The 18,815-nt window shown below is 29.8% G+C and overlaps 2 protein-coding genes across 2 annotated transcripts; both read left to right on the forward strand.

Annotated features, from left to right (window-relative positions):
- Positions 1-3,195: 3,195 nt before the first annotated feature.
- Positions 3,196-3,666, forward strand: LOC130934869 (uncharacterized). Its single transcript, XM_057864394.1, has one exon. It carries the CDS (start codon positions 3,196-3,198, stop codon positions 3,664-3,666), a length of 471 nt encoding a protein of 156 aa, XP_057720377.1.
- A 293-nt stretch (positions 3,667-3,959) lies between these two features.
- On the forward strand, positions 3,960-5,161 carry LOC130934870 (uncharacterized). Its single transcript, XM_057864395.1, has 3 exons — positions 3,960-4,304; positions 4,442-4,724; positions 4,875-5,161. The coding sequence occupies exons 1-3, from the start codon at positions 3,960-3,962 to the stop codon at positions 5,159-5,161; spliced, it is 915 nt and encodes a 304-aa protein (XP_057720378.1).
- The last annotated feature ends 13,654 nt before the right edge of the window (positions 5,162-18,815 follow it).

Here is an 18,815-nt window from a genome sequence, read left to right on the forward strand (position 1 = left end):
TTTTAGTTAGTAGTTATTATTCATATGTTGGTTTATTTTATTTTTGTTATTTAGAAAAAGTTTGATTAAAAATATTTTAGAAATAAATAGGTTTAAAAGTGTGAAAGAAACGTTTTTATTAAATTTTTTTTACATAGAAATATGATTAAAAGGAGAAGGTTCAATTATGTAGATATACCCGATATCTGATCCAATCCGCAAATGTATGGATTGAATTGAATCTGATACTAAAAACGTGGATATCATATTCGATCCAATCCAATAAAATTATGCGAATCGGATTGAATTTTCAACCATATCTAATCTGATCTCCATACACCCCTAAAATTGCCATCTATACAAAATTTATTAACACTGTGTTTGTTTAGATGGAAATTGGGGGGAATTAAACATGAACGGAAAGAAAAAGGAAGGAAATCTGATATTTCACTTGTTTGGGAATGAAAGAAAATGTAAAGGGAAAGAGAGAACAGTAACAAAAAGTTAGTGGGACCCACCAAAAACTTTCCTCTCCACCTAAGGTGAGAAAATGGAAAGAAAACGCATTCCACTGCATCATTTCCAAACCCTACCCTCTTCTTTTTCTGAAAACTCTTCTTCAACCTAAGATTACGCTGTGCATCCTACCCACTTCGGCACTTCAAACACTATCAACCAGTGCAAGTGTTACTAGCGATCCATTCCTCCACCACTTCTCAATCATTCTGGTCATGGCATCTTGCATCTACGGGTAAAATCTGGTAAGTTTTCTATCGTGCTCTTGTTTCACCTTTCATTCTTTATTAGATTCATAGATCTGTGGGTCTGAGGTTCAATTTTGCAGTATAAGAACAAAGATTACATTTTATTTTGAATTATGAGTTTGTTAATTTTCATGCCTATAAACTGTTTGATAAAATGTTCAAGTGAAAACATGCAAAGGTACTGATTTATACGTTAATTAGAGTTGAAAGAATTGATGTGTGTATATACTATAGATAAGTTTTTTATGTCGCTCATACTTCCCTTTTGACGCTGTGTATTGATGGATCTGTCTTTGTGATTTAATTTTGAAGTATATGGACAGAGATTATATTTTAGTTTGATTTATTTCTTTGTTAACTTTCATGTATGTAAACTGCTTGATCAAATGCTCCAATGAAAAAATGCTAACTCATAGTTTGTTAACTTTTATGTCTATAAATTGCCTGATAAAATGCCCCATTCGAAATATAACTGCTAAACTATACTTAGTTTAGGTAAACTAATTGATTTCTTAGGACACACAGAAATTATTATTATTTGGGAGCTCAGTTATTGAAAACGATAGAAATTAACAACTTATCTTTCACCGCAAAATAAATTTGTTCCACCGCACGTGTTTGCAAATTTGTTCCATAATCTACCCTTTTATAATTATTTAACTATTTTATTTACTTGTACACCAAATTCATAACTAATTCTCACATGGATAAATGTTGAAGTTGATTAAAATAATTTTTTTAATCTAAAAAGGACAAGTAAAAAAACGTTAAGCAATTTTAAAGGATTTGATTAACTTAACTTATGATATAACATATAACAATTTAATTACTATCTTAATGTGAATATTCTTTATATATAAAAAAATTATCTTTCTTTGGGATGACTATCAAAGAATCCATTACTTTATCTGTTTCAAGTTCAACAAGTAATTTTGAAAAATTGCAAGGCACTTTGCATATGCCGTCTCTGACCAAATTCAAGTATAGCTTAGATTTTTTGCCTGTTTTTCACTAAGAAAAGATGTTCAATATGGTCTCTTGTTTAGTACTTTTCTTCTAAAATATTGTTTTCTATATATCCATAAGTTTTTTTTTATTTTTATGTAAATTTATACCCAAAACCACATTAACACCTATTACTTGCTTTTTATTTTTTGTGTTTTTTATTTTTTTATTTTTTCTTTCAGATGTAGTTTGTGTTTAAATTTTTTCGAAAAGTATAAAAAATTGTTATCTTTCAATTGGTTGAGATTCTTGAGCAATTAATTATATTCTTCGATTAGGAGGTCATATATATGAATACTAGTTATTTAACTGCATTGCTTATGCTTTACATATGATGCTATTTTTTTGTTTTTGTTGGTGCTGTAATTTTGAAACTACAAAGTGCTTGTTAAATGGATAAGACTGATCATGAAGAAAGTTTTTTGGTTCCCAATATGGAAGACTTCTTTAATTGTGATTTTCCACTAAACCTTTCTTTTAAGTTCGGGGTCGATAATCAGGAAAATATATTAACCCTTGAAAACCAAGAACATATATTAACAGTTTTGAGGGAGGATTGGAAAAGACGACATAAATTATGCACAATAACACTGATATGTTACATCGTGCACATGTTATATTTATTGAGATTTATGTCTACACGGGTTGACAAATCCATCTCCCATAAATTAGTTGGGCGAGAACAAGTTTGAGCTACTTTAATGCAACAGTTAAGAGAAACTCATAAGTGTCGTGACACCCTACGCATGGGCCCTGATGCATTTCTTCAATTTGTGAGAAATTAAGAGCAACACGTCAAGTGAGGGATACAAAACATGTTACAGTAGAGGAGCAAGTTGCTAGGTTCTTGTATATAGTAGCTCATAATGTGAAAACTAGAACCGTTTCTTTTTTCTACCACCGATCTGGAGAAACTGTTAGCCGCCACTTCCATGCTGTGTTACGGGCAATTATTTTACTAGAAGATGAATTTCTTCGACAACCATCTGCATCCATTATATCTCCGGCGATCTTTCACAATCATAGATTTTATCCTTATTTTAAGGTATGGACATGTACAATTATGTGAATAAATAGTTTTGATTGATATATATAATTTCATGTTACTTTATTAAATAATGGACTATTATTTAGGACTGTATTGGAGCTATAGATGGAACACATTTTCGTGTCAAAGTACCCATAGCAAACCAACCTAAATTTCGAGAGAGAAAAGACTGGCCGACACAGAATGTATTAGTTGCATGTGATTTTGATATGAAGTTCACTTATGTATTAACGGGTTGGGAAGGAACAACATCTAACTCAAAAGTTCTTAAGAATGCATTATCGAGTGATAATAATCTTAGACTTCCACGAGATTAGCATGTACATAAAACTATATTGTCTCATTAGTAGGTTAAGATTAGTAGTTTGTGTATTTATACTTAATTAATCATTTTCAATGATGGATTTTGTAGGAAAATTTTATCTTGGGGATGTTGAATTTATGCTTAAGCATGAATTAATTACCCCATATCGAAGTGTAAGGTATCACTTAAAAGAGTACGTAAGACGTGGCCCAGAAAATGAAAAGAAATTATTTAATCTTCGTCATGCTTCATTGAGAAATGTTATCGAAAGGCCATTTGGAGTTTTAAAGAAAAGATTTGCAATAATCACAAGTGGCACTGAACCACATTATGACTTTGAAACTATGACTGAAATTGTGCTAGCTTGTTGCATATTATATAACTTTTTAATGGGTGTAGATCCTGATCCACATCTCATAGCTCAAGTTGACCGAGAACTACAAGAAAATAATCCAGAAGAGGATGAAGTAGTTCGACATGAACAAGATGAAGACTATAGGCGAGGTGCCATATTAAGGGATAAAATAGCTGCTCAAATGTGGGCTGACTGTCAACTAGGGCTCTGATCACTCATTTACAAAATTTTGCAAAAAATGTTATTAGTTGTATTATTTGTGCACTGAGTTGATTTTATAACTATGATTTGTTATTATTGAATTCATGTTACCTCTTGAAGTGTTATCATATTCTGTTTGAGGACTTTGGTGTGCAATTATTGAATCACTTTGTCATATGTTGTACTTATGGAGTGTATTGAATCTTTATTTGTTGAATAAGTGATAAGATAGTTTACAAATGGTTTGATTTAAGATTATGGATGTTATTTCTATCCACTTATTTTGTAGATTGAGAAGTGTTAATGGCAAAGAGAGCATCATGCCAAGGTGAGGCCACTAGTCGGAATACCCTAAGATGGACTGACGAAATGGATACAACCTTCATTGATGCTTTGATTGAAGAATGTCATAAAGGTAATAGAGTGGATGGCACATTTACTACAATGGCATATGACAACATACTTTCACATTTGAGATCTATCTATGGTAACCACATCCACAAAGAGAATCTTAAGAATAGACTCAAGACTTTAAATGATCATTTTGGAGTTTGTTATGATAATTTTCATGGGCTTAGTGGATTTTCCTGGAATTCAATTACAAAGATGTTTGAGGCTGAAGCTGAAGTTTGGAAAGAATTGATTAAGGTATACTTTATGCATTTATTCTCTTATTTGGTATTAAATGTCACTAGTAATTTTTGAAGAAGTATCTCAATAATATAGATTTTACATATAGGCACAGTCATAGTAAATATTCTTCTATTTGATTTAGGCAAAATCAGAAGTGGATGCGTACTCCAATCAAACACTATGATAAACTATTTGAGATATATGGTACAGACAGGGCAACAGGAAAACATGCTGAAAGTGCTAAAGAAAAAGTGAAAAGGTGGGAGAAGCATAAAGAAATAATTAACTTGAATGATGATGATAGTTTTTTAAATATGGAAGAGGAGTGGAATGAGTATCCAATTACTCCATATGCTACTAGTTTTACCATGGGTCATAGTCCTGAAATTGGTTTATCTAACCAATCAACTGGCTCTCAAGGAACATCATCAAGAGGTACTAAACGCAAAACAACCATAAGTGATAAATTAGAATAAGAAATGGAAACAATGAGTAAAGGCATTCAAGCATTGACTGACATGATGAAAGATGGGAATCATTTTTATGAGAGATCAATTAATATTGCTGAAAAGTAAGTGTTAACAGCTGAAGAACAAGTGCAGGTAGCTAAGGAGCAAGTTCAAATTGCTAAACAACAAGTGCGAATGGCTGAAAGGGATCTTGTGATTCTTGAGCAAAGTAAGCCTCGCATTTACTCTGAAAATGACGTGTGGAATGAGTTAGAGAATTTAGGTGTGATGCCAGAATTGCGCATGAGGTGTTACCACTTTTTATGCAGAGAAGATAGAGCTAAGAGGGATTTTTTTGGTGTTCCGGCTGACGTACGTCTTGCCACATTATATGAATTGATGAGAGAAGCAGGTGCACTCTAGGAACAATAGTCCTAGTAATGTGGCTAATATTTTGAGACTGACACAAATATAACTTTTACATCAAGATAGGTACAAGTATCTTCATATTTTGTGGGTAACATATCTATGACTTAATTAAGCCTTATTTTTTTTGGTGACTAAACAAAAAGAACAAAGAAAAAAAAGGGATTATCCTAAATCAACAAGCATAAGATGCTGAAACTCATCACAAGGTTCCGACCAAATAACATGAGTTGGATTGGTCTTGACCGCATATCTCGCCAGCCAATCTGCCACAGCGTTAGCATCACGGGTAATCCATTCAAAATTCACAACCCAAGGTCTTGATAGAAGCTCCTGTATCTTCTGAAGAATATCAACCACATCACAATTTAGCCCATTTGCCAGATTTTTTAAAATGAGCAAAATGTCAAGAGAATCTGTTTCGCACACAATATCTCTTAAGCCATAATGCCAAGCTAAAATTAAACCCCTCCAAACAGCAAAAAGCTCACATCTGACGATAGGCCCTGGAGGATAGCTACTAGAACAACCCGAAATCCAACGCCCATTAGAATCTCTAATAACACAACCAATTCCTGCTAGGTTCCAATCAGAAAACAGACTCGCATCACAATTAACTTTAAAAGTGTCACCTGTTGGAGGTTTCCACCTCCTTCGATCCTTGAAAGTTATACACTTGGTACTGGCAGACTTTCTTAAATCATTAGCAGTAATCCGAGCCATAGCAACAACCTTATAGTTTGACCACTGATCTCCATTATTGAAAATATCATTGCAACGATGCCTCCACACCCACCAAAGACCCGCCCCTACAATTGCCCGGCATGACCTTCCGAATCCAAAATTCCAAGGGAGTACCTTCAAATGAATCAATAAGCAAAGGATCCAACATTTGCCAAATGCATCTTGATTTCTCACAATCCCTAAGACAATGCTCCATTGTTTCCAGATCTGCATTGCATCTCGAAAATCTGTCCGAAATCAGTTAAATGACGCTTGAACCGGAAGGCATTTGTCGGAAGCACATTTTGTAGACCCAACCACATCATCATCTTTATCTTCTCTGGCAAATTAAGGCGCCAAATCCACCCACAGTTGCTATTTTCGATCGAATTCACTTTCTTTGTCAGGAGCCAACGATAACCTTCTCGAGAGCTATAGGCTTTTAGTGATGCGGGCCACCAAATCCATCCGGGCTCCGATTCTGACATTAAAGGAGGCCCAAGACTGTGAAGAAACTGTTTGACCTCGTGAGAAATTGGCGTTACAAGCTTATCCCCCTCCCAAGTACTATTGCTCCACAAATCAGTAAGAGAAAAATTTGTTTCAGATATGTGAACATAAGACGTAAGCTCACAAAGTTTGCCAAGAGGACTTCACTCATCATACCAAATCGATTGTTGCATATTTCCCACATTCCATCGAAATTCTTCTTTTAAGATATCATAAGCCTTTAGAATATTCCTCCAAGTAGTTGAGGCATTGTGACAATGACTGCTGCCCAAGTCCTTGGAGTTCTGGAGGTATTTGTGAGTTAGAACCTGTACTCACAACTTGTTCTTATTATTCAGACAACTTAATTAAGGCTTATAATGATAAAATCTCATGTCTTTGTATTTTGTGACTTTCATAACTACAACTATTGTTAACTATGCTATTAGTAATGAGTTAATAAAAAAAGTGTATGCTATTAGTAATGATTTGATCAAAGAGGTCCCTGTAAAATTTTTTTAGTTTCATATATAATGACTTGATCATGTAAGATTTTTTTTATGTATATTTGTAAGTGTAATATAAAACATCATATATTAATCAAATCATATAATGTGATTGGTTAGCCTCATTAAAATCATATACATGTAATTATTGACTTAGATATTTTTTTCTTCTTAAAATTATTTTCAGTTTATGTATTAACATAAGTAATAAATAAAAATAAAATTTATATTTTATCTAATTAGATCACGCTAACTTTGTTATTAACTTATTATTATTATTATTATTATTATTATTATTATTATTATTATTATTATTATTATTTTATCAAATTTGTATTTCTAACTTGTTATAGTATAAATATAATTAAATTTTGTTGTTATTATTTAATCACATTTATGAATATTTACATAATTGTATACATAATAATATTACTATATAATATGGAGGGTAATATTGTCATTATATAACTTAATTCATTTTTTCTCTCCATTTTCCTTTTCAAACAAACAACATAAATTATTTATCTTTCGATATCTTTTCATCTTATTTTTCTTCCATCCAAACACATCCATAAAAATTAAATTTCACTTCTATTTCTTTTCTTTCTATTTTTTTTTACTCAATTTCTCTCCTTCCTATTTCTTTTCACCCCAAACAAAGTGTAAATGTTCACTACAGGTGCCAAGCGAGTTACTATTTACTAGCATATTGGGATGTCAACCCTAGTTGATATTGCAAGGTCACACTAGATTGGTCATCATTTTGTTTTTTCCTTTCCTTTAAATGCAAGAATAATCACATTTTTTTATTTTGTATATAACTTTTTTTTTTTGTATATTTTAAAAGTGTATATCTCTTACTATATTAAACTATTCAACACAATAAAAATTAGTTACTAAATAATTACAATATATTTATATATAAATATATTTATAATGTACTTTATTTTTAATATATATCTTAATATCAACTACTACTCCTATTTTATCTTTGTTAAGGATAGAAGAGACCGTAGTATTATATTAAAAAAAATAATATTGTAATGAGCTGTGTATGTGCAGCAGATGAGTGAATAAAACGAGAATAGGTGTCTATTATAAAACACAATTATCAATCCTAATTGATGTACATCAAATCAAATTCCTTCTTCCAAATTTTTTTTTTCTAAAAATAAATAATCATAATAAAACATTATAATACAAAATTATAATAAAAATTCTAAATAAAAATTAAAACAAATAATTAAAAGAAACGACCGAGAGACTGGAATGAGATCATGAACGGAGACAACAATCGAAGAATAATACAAAAATATTTTTTAGATTAATTTTGCTAGATAAACAATGATGAATTTGAATAATATAAATAATAGATTGATTTTTTAGTTCACTAAAAATTAAGGAAAAAAAATTCCAACTCAAGTTAAAAAAAACTTTTTAACTTTACTACAAAAAATTTTAAGCATTCCCTCTCTTTTAATTCTAATCACACTCTCCTAATCTAAATCTCATTCTCAATGTCGCCCTTTCCTACCCCAACTTGGAATATCGTATTAAGAACATACATTCTATCTACATGAAAAATAAATGTCCACACACATACGTATTTAAAATTCTTATTTACAGAATGTAATTGTGAGCATACAGAAAAAAGAATGCATGGAATTACTACGATGCGATGTCACATTGCAACGGAGCGCAAACAAGACGAAGAGAGGCTCGGCAGCGTCGGGGCTATATTTGATTTAATTTAAGTTCTCTGTTTGATTTAATTTAAGTTTTTTACAACTAAACCAAAAATCAAACCTAAATAAAGAAACAAGAAAAATTCAATTTTCCAGGTTTGGTTCTTGGATTTTTCACTCTTTTGTATGAATTTCAATACTTGTAGTAATTATAAGAGATTTGAAGGTCAATATAATTTAAAATAAATGTTAATTTTAAATTTTCTTGAGGCATTATTATTTAAGTAAAACTCTAAATTAATTTTCATTTTTTTTATTGACCACTTTAGTCTATATCATCTTTATTTGTTAGATGTTAATCTTTAAAATTTCAAATTGTCATATATTGATGTTTTTTATTTTAGTTTGGGTGCTTTAGAATTAATTGGTCTGTAAAAATATTTTTTATTTTTGTTTTTATTTTTTGAAAATAACTCTCGTTTATAATTTTTAAAAATTAGAAAACAATTGGTTCATTAAATTAGATTCTATTTCTATAAAAAGAAATAATGAATATATTTTGTTGTTGGTTTTATTTTTAAAATGTAGTATCAATTTAAAATTAAAATATATTTTAGTTGATATTTAGTTGATACATTAAATTAAAATATTTTAAAACACACTATAATAAAGTTTAAAAAATTAAAATATTATTTCTTTGATAAAATTTATCCTTTAACAACATAGGTCAAGTCTATATAGAGCAAACCTATAATATGTTTGCAGGACTTGGAAATTTTTTCATATAAAAAAAATTCAAATTGTATTTAACTATAATAGAACTACTATAGAAGTAAAAATAGCCTTTTCATATATTTTCAATCAATAAAACTAAAACCAAGTAAAAAAATAGAAACACTAAAGGAATATTTTTAACATTCCATATGTCTTCTTAGAAATATTTTAAAAAGTTTAGAAATAAAACATATTTTAGATTTTTTTTACGGAAAACAGAAATGAAAATGTTACTTCATATTTTTAATGCCTTATTTTGTGGCTCGAGATTTTAAAATGAGACGTTTTTTTAAGGTTTTAACAATCTTCAAATTTTTTACAAATGCACTCTTATTTTAGAGATGGTTTCATGTTAATCTTATTGAATATGTAAACTACTCCGTCTCATGTATTCTATGTGTCTATACTCTATACATGTTGTTGTCCCCTTTTTTTCTAAAAAAGAAAAAAAAAAAAAAGAGAAGTCTTAAAATAATGGCATCATTGTTAATATCTTTTGAACATTATATATAAAAAAAATTAATAATAAAAAGAAAATATCTCTTTATTTTATAGTTTGTTGCCTTTTAGTCCAATACAACATATATAGCATCCGTTTGAATTGATTTTTGAAAAAAGATATTTATTTTTTTTAAAAAATTATTTTTTAATAAACAAAAATTATTTTATATTTAGATAGACTTTTTAAAAAGAAATTTTAAGTATTAAAACGTTTTTTTTTAAAAATAAGGTATTATTAGTTTTAAAAAAAGTAAATAATTTACTTTTCTTTAATAAAATATTTTATTTAAAAAAATATTTTTTTTTTACTAAAAAAATCAATCCAAATTAACACATAGTTGTATTTCATCTAGTGACATAGTTGCAGACCTGAAATTATTCCGAGTGTTTTTTTTTTTTTTTTTGAACGGGGTTCGGGCCTAGAACCACCCGAACCAATACAAGTGTTTAGACACTATCAAAAAAAAAAAAAGAAAATAGTGATACAAAGGGGACATAGATCCAACTTTTTGTGTTATTTAATGGGCTTTTTTTTTCATTATAGTATACAACTTTTACATGGGCGAGGCATATGAACAAAAGGTGCAAACCAACCCAAAATTTTATAAACAAAAATAAAATTTTTACCTTACTCTCAATTATTAGCTATATGACAGCAGTTATGATTTATGAATACAACTCCTTATATTTGGTGTAATGTTAAGAATATTAAGATAATAAAAGTAGAATTTATTGTTGAGACAATAACATTAAATTTTTTATGCATTTATGTATTATTATTATTATTATATATTATACAATTATACTATTTATATAGTAAAAATCAGTTACATATATAAAAATATATATATCGAGTTATTAAAAAAAACAAATAATATATAATTAGAATAATTAAAAATATTGTATAAACTAAATTATTAACATACAATAACTCAATTAAAAGCCTTAATACCGCTAACAAAAAAAATGAAATCCGATTAAGTTTATAAAGTAAATTAGATAGAAAAAAAATGAGAATTAACCTCTTCGTTGATAAATTCGACTATATGCGCAATACCATTTAAGTAGTACATATCTTCTCCCTCATTGCTAGCCATTTTTCTCCCTAAGTGTCACTGACCTATCTGTTGTCGTGCTTTGCTTTTTACCGTGCTCTACCGTGCTCTACCAGTCTTTGCCGCCTTTAAGATCACTCTTCCTTTTTCCTCGATTTCTCAATTTTTTCTCGCCAAAGTTCATGGCAGTGACAATAGTGATCAATTACTCAAACGTAAATTGTAAAATGGTATTATGATTCTCCTTTTTACATAAGTCGTCTCAGTATTTTGTTATTATTCTCTTCAAGTAAATTATACCGTTCTTTTGTGATTTACTAAAAGTCTAAAACAAATAAATCGTTTTAGTCAATTGTTTTTTTTTTTCAAATATTAGTCGTCTTATTATAGATCGATTTATGTTTATTTTTTAAAGTTCATTATTCTAGAACGATTTATGTACTTTTTCGAAATGATTTTAATTTATAAATCGTCTAAAGATGCATGCCTCCTTTTGCGAAATAACCTAAAGTACAAATGATTAAAACGATTTATATAAATATAGGAAGAAAACTTTCACATATCCAAATTTTATTTAGATAAAAACCCTAAATTTTGATTTCAAATATTAGAAATAACAAAATATATGGCAATAGACTTGAGACTTGTACAGGGTCAAGATTTTCAGCATTAAGTTAGGTAAAGAAACAAACAAAATATCTCATCATTGCAGCATAAGGGGGAAATCAAAGTGACCACACTATGTTGCATGGTGAATCCAGAAAATCAACCAATAAGAGACCCACAACAGATAACGTTGTACTTGAAGAATCATAGCAATATGAACAGAAAACAAATACGATAAATGTGCTACTATTCTTTCTACTATTAATGACTAATAAGGTGGCAAGCAATCACTTCAAACTTTATATATAATCATTCAGCAACACATATATAGAAGAATTAATAGTAATGCTTCATAGTGATGTGAATGGAAATTATTGGCGAACATTATCTACGTTGCATGCACTCAACTCAATAGTTAGTTAGTCCAACACTAGTAGGAAAAGGAGGAACTTTTAGACGTTCACACATGCAAGAAAAAAGATATGACGTATTTTGATATATTCATACATATACATCCTCACTTTCTATGGTTCAAATTTGATGTAAGATATTTACATTAGTGGACCGTATCTTAATAAATATTATTATTAAATTTCCAATAAAAAATATTCTTATAAAAATTTAATATAAGACTTTTAAGTAATAAATTGTTTTTGCTATTCTTTGGATATTGAAAATTTAAGGGTTTTTTTTTTTTAAATAATTTCCCTCTATATATCATGTCAAGTTTTATACATCTAACCAACACACTCTTTTCTTTTTAAGTTTTTATTACTTCCCTCCTCTTAAAAAACAATGCACAAAAATTTCATTTATAATTAGTTTGCTACAGATATAATCATTCACATGTATTATTACAACAAAATAATATTTTTGCCATAGTTTTTTTTAATGTTTAACGATAATTTTAACTGTCACTAAATATTTTCGGAATGGTTAAAAAAAGTGTCATGGATTTAGGCATCACCAGCTAACATAATGATGGTTTTGGATCACCAATTAGTAAGGAGCGTTACTAAATTGTTTGTGACGGTTTTTGAGCTATAAAACTTTCACTAATTTATAACACTTGTCTACATATTTTTGTGTTGTATTTCACGACGGTTTAAAATCATCATTAAATTATTAAATCCTGTGACAGTTTTTTATTTTATTTTTCTGACTATTTTAAACTGTTACAAAATTTTTAGCGACAAGCTAAAACTGTCACTAAATTACTAGTTTTTGTGACAATTTTTTTATATTTAGTAACTATTTTAAACTGTCACTAAGTTATAACTTGTGTGACTACTTTTTCTTATATTTAGTGAATGTTATAAACTATCATAATCTCTCCAACATCAACATTTTTTATTAATTATTATAAAACTTATTTCTATTCTAAATAACAATTTTTATGTATATAAACACTATAACATCAATCAAAAATTTCCTTTTCAATAAAACTTTTTGCATCAAAAAATATTTATACAATCATAGATCTAATTTATTGTTCATCTAATTCATAATTCATATATCTATATATAAAGAGTAAATATTACCATACACAACACAAATATAGCCCCTATAACATAATTCATATATCTAAGTGCTAAACAAATATATGAGATTTAGCTCTTAATAATTTACTAGTAATAACAGATTGTATAAACTCTCATGTGCAAAATAAGAATCACTTTAGAAATACAAACACCAAAATCCATGCCTCGAACATAGCCTAAATACTTTTTACATATATTAAAACATCCTCATCACCCGACCATTTGTTTTTACAAGTCTTCCAAATGATATTAAATAGAATCAAAATTAGATAAGCATCAACAGATTAACTTTAACAAATATATATTAGAATTTTCATCCCAAGTAAAATGTCGCATGATATGGGTTTTGTTTTTCCAGGACACAGGATGTCCATAGAATACAGAAAATACTAAAAAAAGGTTCTAACGGTATATATTTATATCTTCTAGAATTTTCTTTTTAAATTAATAGAGTTCTAATAACAAAAAATAACCCATCTTTGTTCAAAAAGTTTTTAAAAATGTCTTTTTTATTAATTTAAATTTTTAATAAAAATAATTTTATGGCATAACATTAGAAAGTAAGAATATATTAGAGATATATTAATTTATATACATTTTTTTATTAGCTTATTTTTATTAGAGCATTTTCTACTTCTATAAACCATGAACTAAGTCAAAATTATTCTCAATTGAGTCCATAAAAAGTAATTTTATTTTTTTATTAGGTAGAAAAAAATTTGTGAGTTAATTAAATGAACTAACAAAGTTTTTCCGGACATGAAAGCAGCTGGCCCTTTTCACTATTTGAGGCCAATAATATTTGAAAAGAATTCTGCTAGGGAACCAAGAGTAGGATAAGCTAACTTCTGATAATATTTTTTGGATTGGACCCCAAAGTCCAATTTACCAAAAATTATCCCCAAAATTACTCAAATATAATCCTAATTTTTCAAATTTTACCGTTGCATCCCAACACCTTCTACTCCCACCGGTTCTCACCCTCTACCTCAAAGTCATCGTACACCTTTTCTCACGGCGGCACATTAGCAAGAACGAACACCATCCCACACGGCGGCACAACACCCACCGCGAGCACCATCCCCAGCGATGGCACACCCTCCCAACGACGACGGTGCATCCTCAACGGCTCTCTTCCAAAGGTTTTAGTTGCGTCTCCGCCACACATGCAACAACAACCATTTGCGTCAACCAGTTGTCCATTGTCGGATACACTCAACGCCGCCACGTGAAGGCCATCCCTGCTTGCTGGAGGCATGGACAGGTCTCCTTCAGTTCAGTCACCGACTTCAGTTCTACAATTCTCAAACGGCTGTAACAGGTAAGTGGATAGTTCTTAATTGATTTTGTGAATGTACATGTTCAATTAGGGTGTGTTCTACGATAGATTAAATTTTAATGAATTGTTGAATGTTGTTCTCGAAATTGCGTAATTTTGGTGAGTTGATACTGTTGGAACTTGGACGTTGCTGAAAGTAGGGATTGGAAGTTGCAATTGTTACAGTTTCGAAGTTCCTATTTGCAATTGTAAGAGATTGGAAGTTGCTTTATCTTTATGAGTTGGATTTTGATGAGTTGCATGTATGTGGAGATTCGATTGTGCAGTTTTTTAAATTGGACTGTTTTTTTGCTACAAAATTTCGTTTGCTTTCCATTAAAAAGGTTAGATGTTATTTATTTTAAGTGTTGGTGTCTTCGATGGAGTTCAAATTTTGGCGATTAATTACTACTTAGTTTACTCTACATGTACATGCTCATATGTGTTGTATCAATATCGTGGTTTGCAATTTAAATAGAAAAACACAAAGGGTTCAGTTATCTACACATGGTAAAACAGAGCCATTTTATCTACAAATTTTCTGTTTATATATTGCTGATCATATTAAACATATATTTGTTCTAGCGTGTATGTGGATGGTTCTTGATTGATTTTGTAAATGTACATCTTTAATTAGGGTGTGTTATACGAAGGATTAAATTTTGATAAATTGCTTTATTTTGGTGACTTGAAGTAATTGAAATTTGGATGTTGCTGAAATTAGGGAAAAGGAAGTTGCAATTGTTAGAGTTTCGATATTGCTGTTTGCAATTGGTAGGAATTGAAAGCTGCTTTACTTTCGGTGTTAGACGACCATCCTGTATGTCGCAACCAGCCCAGAAACAAACTTAAGGAAGTAAGAACCCCCTTTATAGCACCAAGCATGAAGGCCATGCTGCAGCGTGCGTAGTTACCTACGAAAAAGCCAAGGAAGGGGGGAAGACAACAGAAGATGAAAGATACCTAGAAAAATCATGATTTTGTATCCGTTTGAGACACTTATGATACTGTTTAAAGTATTTACTTTTTTAGGCTATACACAACATGTTTTTGTGCAGATAGCTGCTTGTTTTTTTGGCAACATCCATGTGGATGTTGCTCCTATTATGCAGCAGGATGTTTCTTTACCCGACTAAATGGATGTTTCTGAATATATATTCCTTTACCCTTCTAAATGGATGTTTCTGAATATATGTTCCGAGTTTATATGTGTTAATTAGTAGAGGATGCCTCTATTTCTTTAGGTAGTGAATGTCTTTTCTATTTTCCAATATTCTTCGGCAAGTTTCTTGGTGTTTGTACATTATTTTTTTGCCAAGCTATAAGTAGATTTTTGTTCTGTTAATCAGGAGCATCTTTCATCTTTAGACTAAATGAAAGTTTCTTTATATATTTTACTAGTTTTTTTATGTTGCAGTTGTGGATGTATCTAGTTCTTTAAGCATTGTATGGCCTATTTATGCAATCAACCTACTTGACAGGTTTTTTTGTGTAGATACCAGTTTGTTAATACCAATATCTACATGGATGTTGATTTTGATGTTTCTTTACCTTACTAAATGGATGTTTCTACATATATTTTTCCGAGTTTATCTGTGTTAAATAGTAGAGATGCCTCTATTTTCTTTAGGAAGTGAATGTCTTTTCTGTTCTCCAATATTCCTCGACAGGTTTTTTGGTATTTGTACCTTATTTTTTAGCTAAGATATAAGTAGTTTTTTATTCTGTTAAGGAGTAGCATCGTTCGTCTTTAGACTAAATGGAGGTTTCTTCATATATTATCCTAGTTTTCTTGTGTTGCAGTTGTGGATGAGTGTATTTGTTTAAGAATTGCATGGCCTTTTTTTTAAATCCTACTTGGCATGATTCTTCGTGTAGATACCTGATTATTATTGCAAAGATTTAAGTGGATGTTTTTCTGTCAAGCATCCGGATGTTTTTTTTCCATACTAAATGGATGTTACTTTAATAGAAGCCATGTGAATGACAAATCAAAAAAGCTTATCCTACATAAATAACGATAAATTTGTCATCATACTAAGATGAAATGAAAGGAATCATAATATTCATTCAACTTATTCATATAATTTGCAACACTGTAGAACCAGGAATTCATCATGACAAAAAATAATACAAAAACCCTATATTTTGTTAGAGGGGTGAGGCTACATCGTTTAGAAAATTGTTATATCATTACTATACAACTAGCTAAACAAATAACAACTTTCTATCTGCTATACTTAGATCACGTCTTTTTCACTTCATCCGGTTCATCAACTACTTCAAATTTCTCGTCTATCAGTTCAAATTCATCAATCATCTTAAAGTAAACTTTTTTTTCAATGTAATCTTGCAGCTTGGAATCCTTGAGCGTATCTTCTGATGATGTGATACATTACTTCTGCAAAAAGTAAAAATGGAGAATAAATGGAGCTGTTGTAATTTCTTTACAACTCATCTTTTTTAATTTGTTGATCTTCCTCTTATTAAATTAAAAAACATAAGCATAGTTTAAATGTAATTAACCAAGTTACCTACTTACTATAACACATGCAAAGCACCATACCTCAGCAGAACCAGAAGCAATACCAATTAAGATCAACCATTTTTCTACAGGGACATGCATATCGATAATGAATGAGTTGATTGTTTGCCAAATTTGTTCTTTCAAACATCTTTATAGGTTTAGAATCTCCTACATGATACATATATTATAGACCAACAAACTATTTAATAATTTTCATACAAGCTACAAGCACCTCAACCAAAATGCATAAGATGGAGAACATAATTGAATTAGCAGAAAAATCTATATAAAATGAAAAGAAATATCCAGCTAAAAACAAATTAAACATCCACCAAAACAAAAATAACTTATAAATTAAAACACATGACAACTAGAACAAATTTTTAGAAACTTTGTTTTAGGGTTTAGGTTTTAGGGTTTAGGGTTTAGGGTTACTTATATATATATATATATATATATATATATATATATATATATATATATATATATATATATAAGTAACTAAAATATAAATAAGTAAATCTTCATAATTTTATTTCATAGAGGCAATTCAAATGAATTTAAAGAGTATATGAACCATAACAAGAATAAGTAGCCACATAAGTTTTTCTTCCTTTTTTTTTCTTACACCTTTAATTTCTTTTAATGGAATAGATCAAGATCATAGTATGCAGAAAAACAAAACTTAAAAACAGTAGCTTAATAATTTTTCATCCACATGTACATATAAAAAGAACATCCAAAAATATACAAAAAAATAGCCTGAACAAATAACTCAATTAAGACACTGCTAACATTAGATTTTAAAGAAAATAAGGTTTTTAATGTTTTAATTATAATCATCCAAATGCTTAAGAATTTGCTATGCAAAAATTCTCTTTAAACAAAGAACTATCTTATTACATTATATAGTAAATTGATAATTAATTTAAACTAGGAAAGACTGATACCATCATATAACTTCTAACCAAAACATTACTTCCCTTATTATCCTACTTAATTTTAAGTATCAAAGCCCAACAATGTATCTAGCATTGATCAATACAATAAAAATTTTCAACAATATCCAAAAAAGAACTTACTATTCCTTCTAAGATGACCAAATCTGCATCACTGGCAAGATAAGCAAGATATTGTGACACTCTTGTAAGATCAATGACCTGCAATCCGTTGATCAAAAGAAGAGACAACAACAAAATCATTACAAAAATTTGATGATCTGATATCATACATCGAATCAAAGTACTATAATTTTCAAAACTAAACAGCATTGTTTATTTTTTTACAAGTAAATCATTGTCGGAGTTAGCATTTAAAAGATTTGAAATTTTAGGTACTACATGATTTTGCTATGTGAAAATTTCAAAGATGATGGGATGCCTAAATCTACATCAGCAACAACAGAATATAAAAATATCAAAATTAATAATAAAAAATAATTGAATTTTAAATTAAACTGCAGGAGAAAGAAGGAAATTAGAAAAGAAAAACTAAAAGAATATGAATTGATTCACGTGAAAAAAAAAGTAAAAAGGATTAAGAAGGTGTAAACGAGAGTGAGAGAAAGGGCGCTGCGGTGATCGGTGTCACTTCGAATTGCGGGGGAGAAGGGCCGCGGTGGTCGAGCGGCGCTGCTGCGACTCGTGAGAGAAAGGTCGATGCGGTGGTTGGTAGTGCTGCTACAAACGTGATAGAGGGGGGTTGCGGTGGTCGTCTTTGCTTCTGCGAATCGTGAAGTGGAGGGGATACAGCGTTCACGCGAGAGCTCCCTCTAGCGGCGACATGCGTGGCGCAATCTTATAGTGGCGAGGCAGTGTTTTGGGTGACGGAAGGTCTAAACAAGAAGAGGAGTGATTACTGAAAATGTGTTTAGACTTCTAAAAAAATTATTTTTTCTAACCCTAATTACCCAAAAATTAATTAGCT

This window comes from Arachis stenosperma, chromosome 6 (assembly GCF_014773155.1).
Source record: "Arachis stenosperma cultivar V10309 chromosome 6, arast.V10309.gnm1.PFL2, whole genome shotgun sequence".
Taxonomy (NCBI): domain Eukaryota; kingdom Viridiplantae; phylum Streptophyta; class Magnoliopsida; order Fabales; family Fabaceae; genus Arachis; species Arachis stenosperma.

What these genes read in the sequence shown, in the direction of transcription:
- LOC130934869 (XM_057864394.1), top strand. Translation starts at nt 3,196, where the DNA reads ATGGATTTTGTAGGAAAATTTTATCTTGGGGATGTTGAATTTATGCTT.
- LOC130934870 (XM_057864395.1), top strand. Translation starts at nt 3,960, where the DNA reads ATGGCAAAGAGAGCATCATGCCAAGGTGAGGCCACTAGTCGGAATACC. An exon ending in TTTGGAAAGAATTGATTAAG is followed by an intron (nt 4,305 to 4,441) that starts GTATACTTTATG and finishes AGGCAAAATCAG; the next exon opens with AAGTGGATGCGTACTCCAAT. An exon ending in TCAAGGAACATCATCAAGAG is followed by an intron (nt 4,725 to 4,874) that starts GTACTAAACGCA and finishes AAGTGTTAACAG; the next exon opens with CTGAAGAACAAGTGCAGGTA.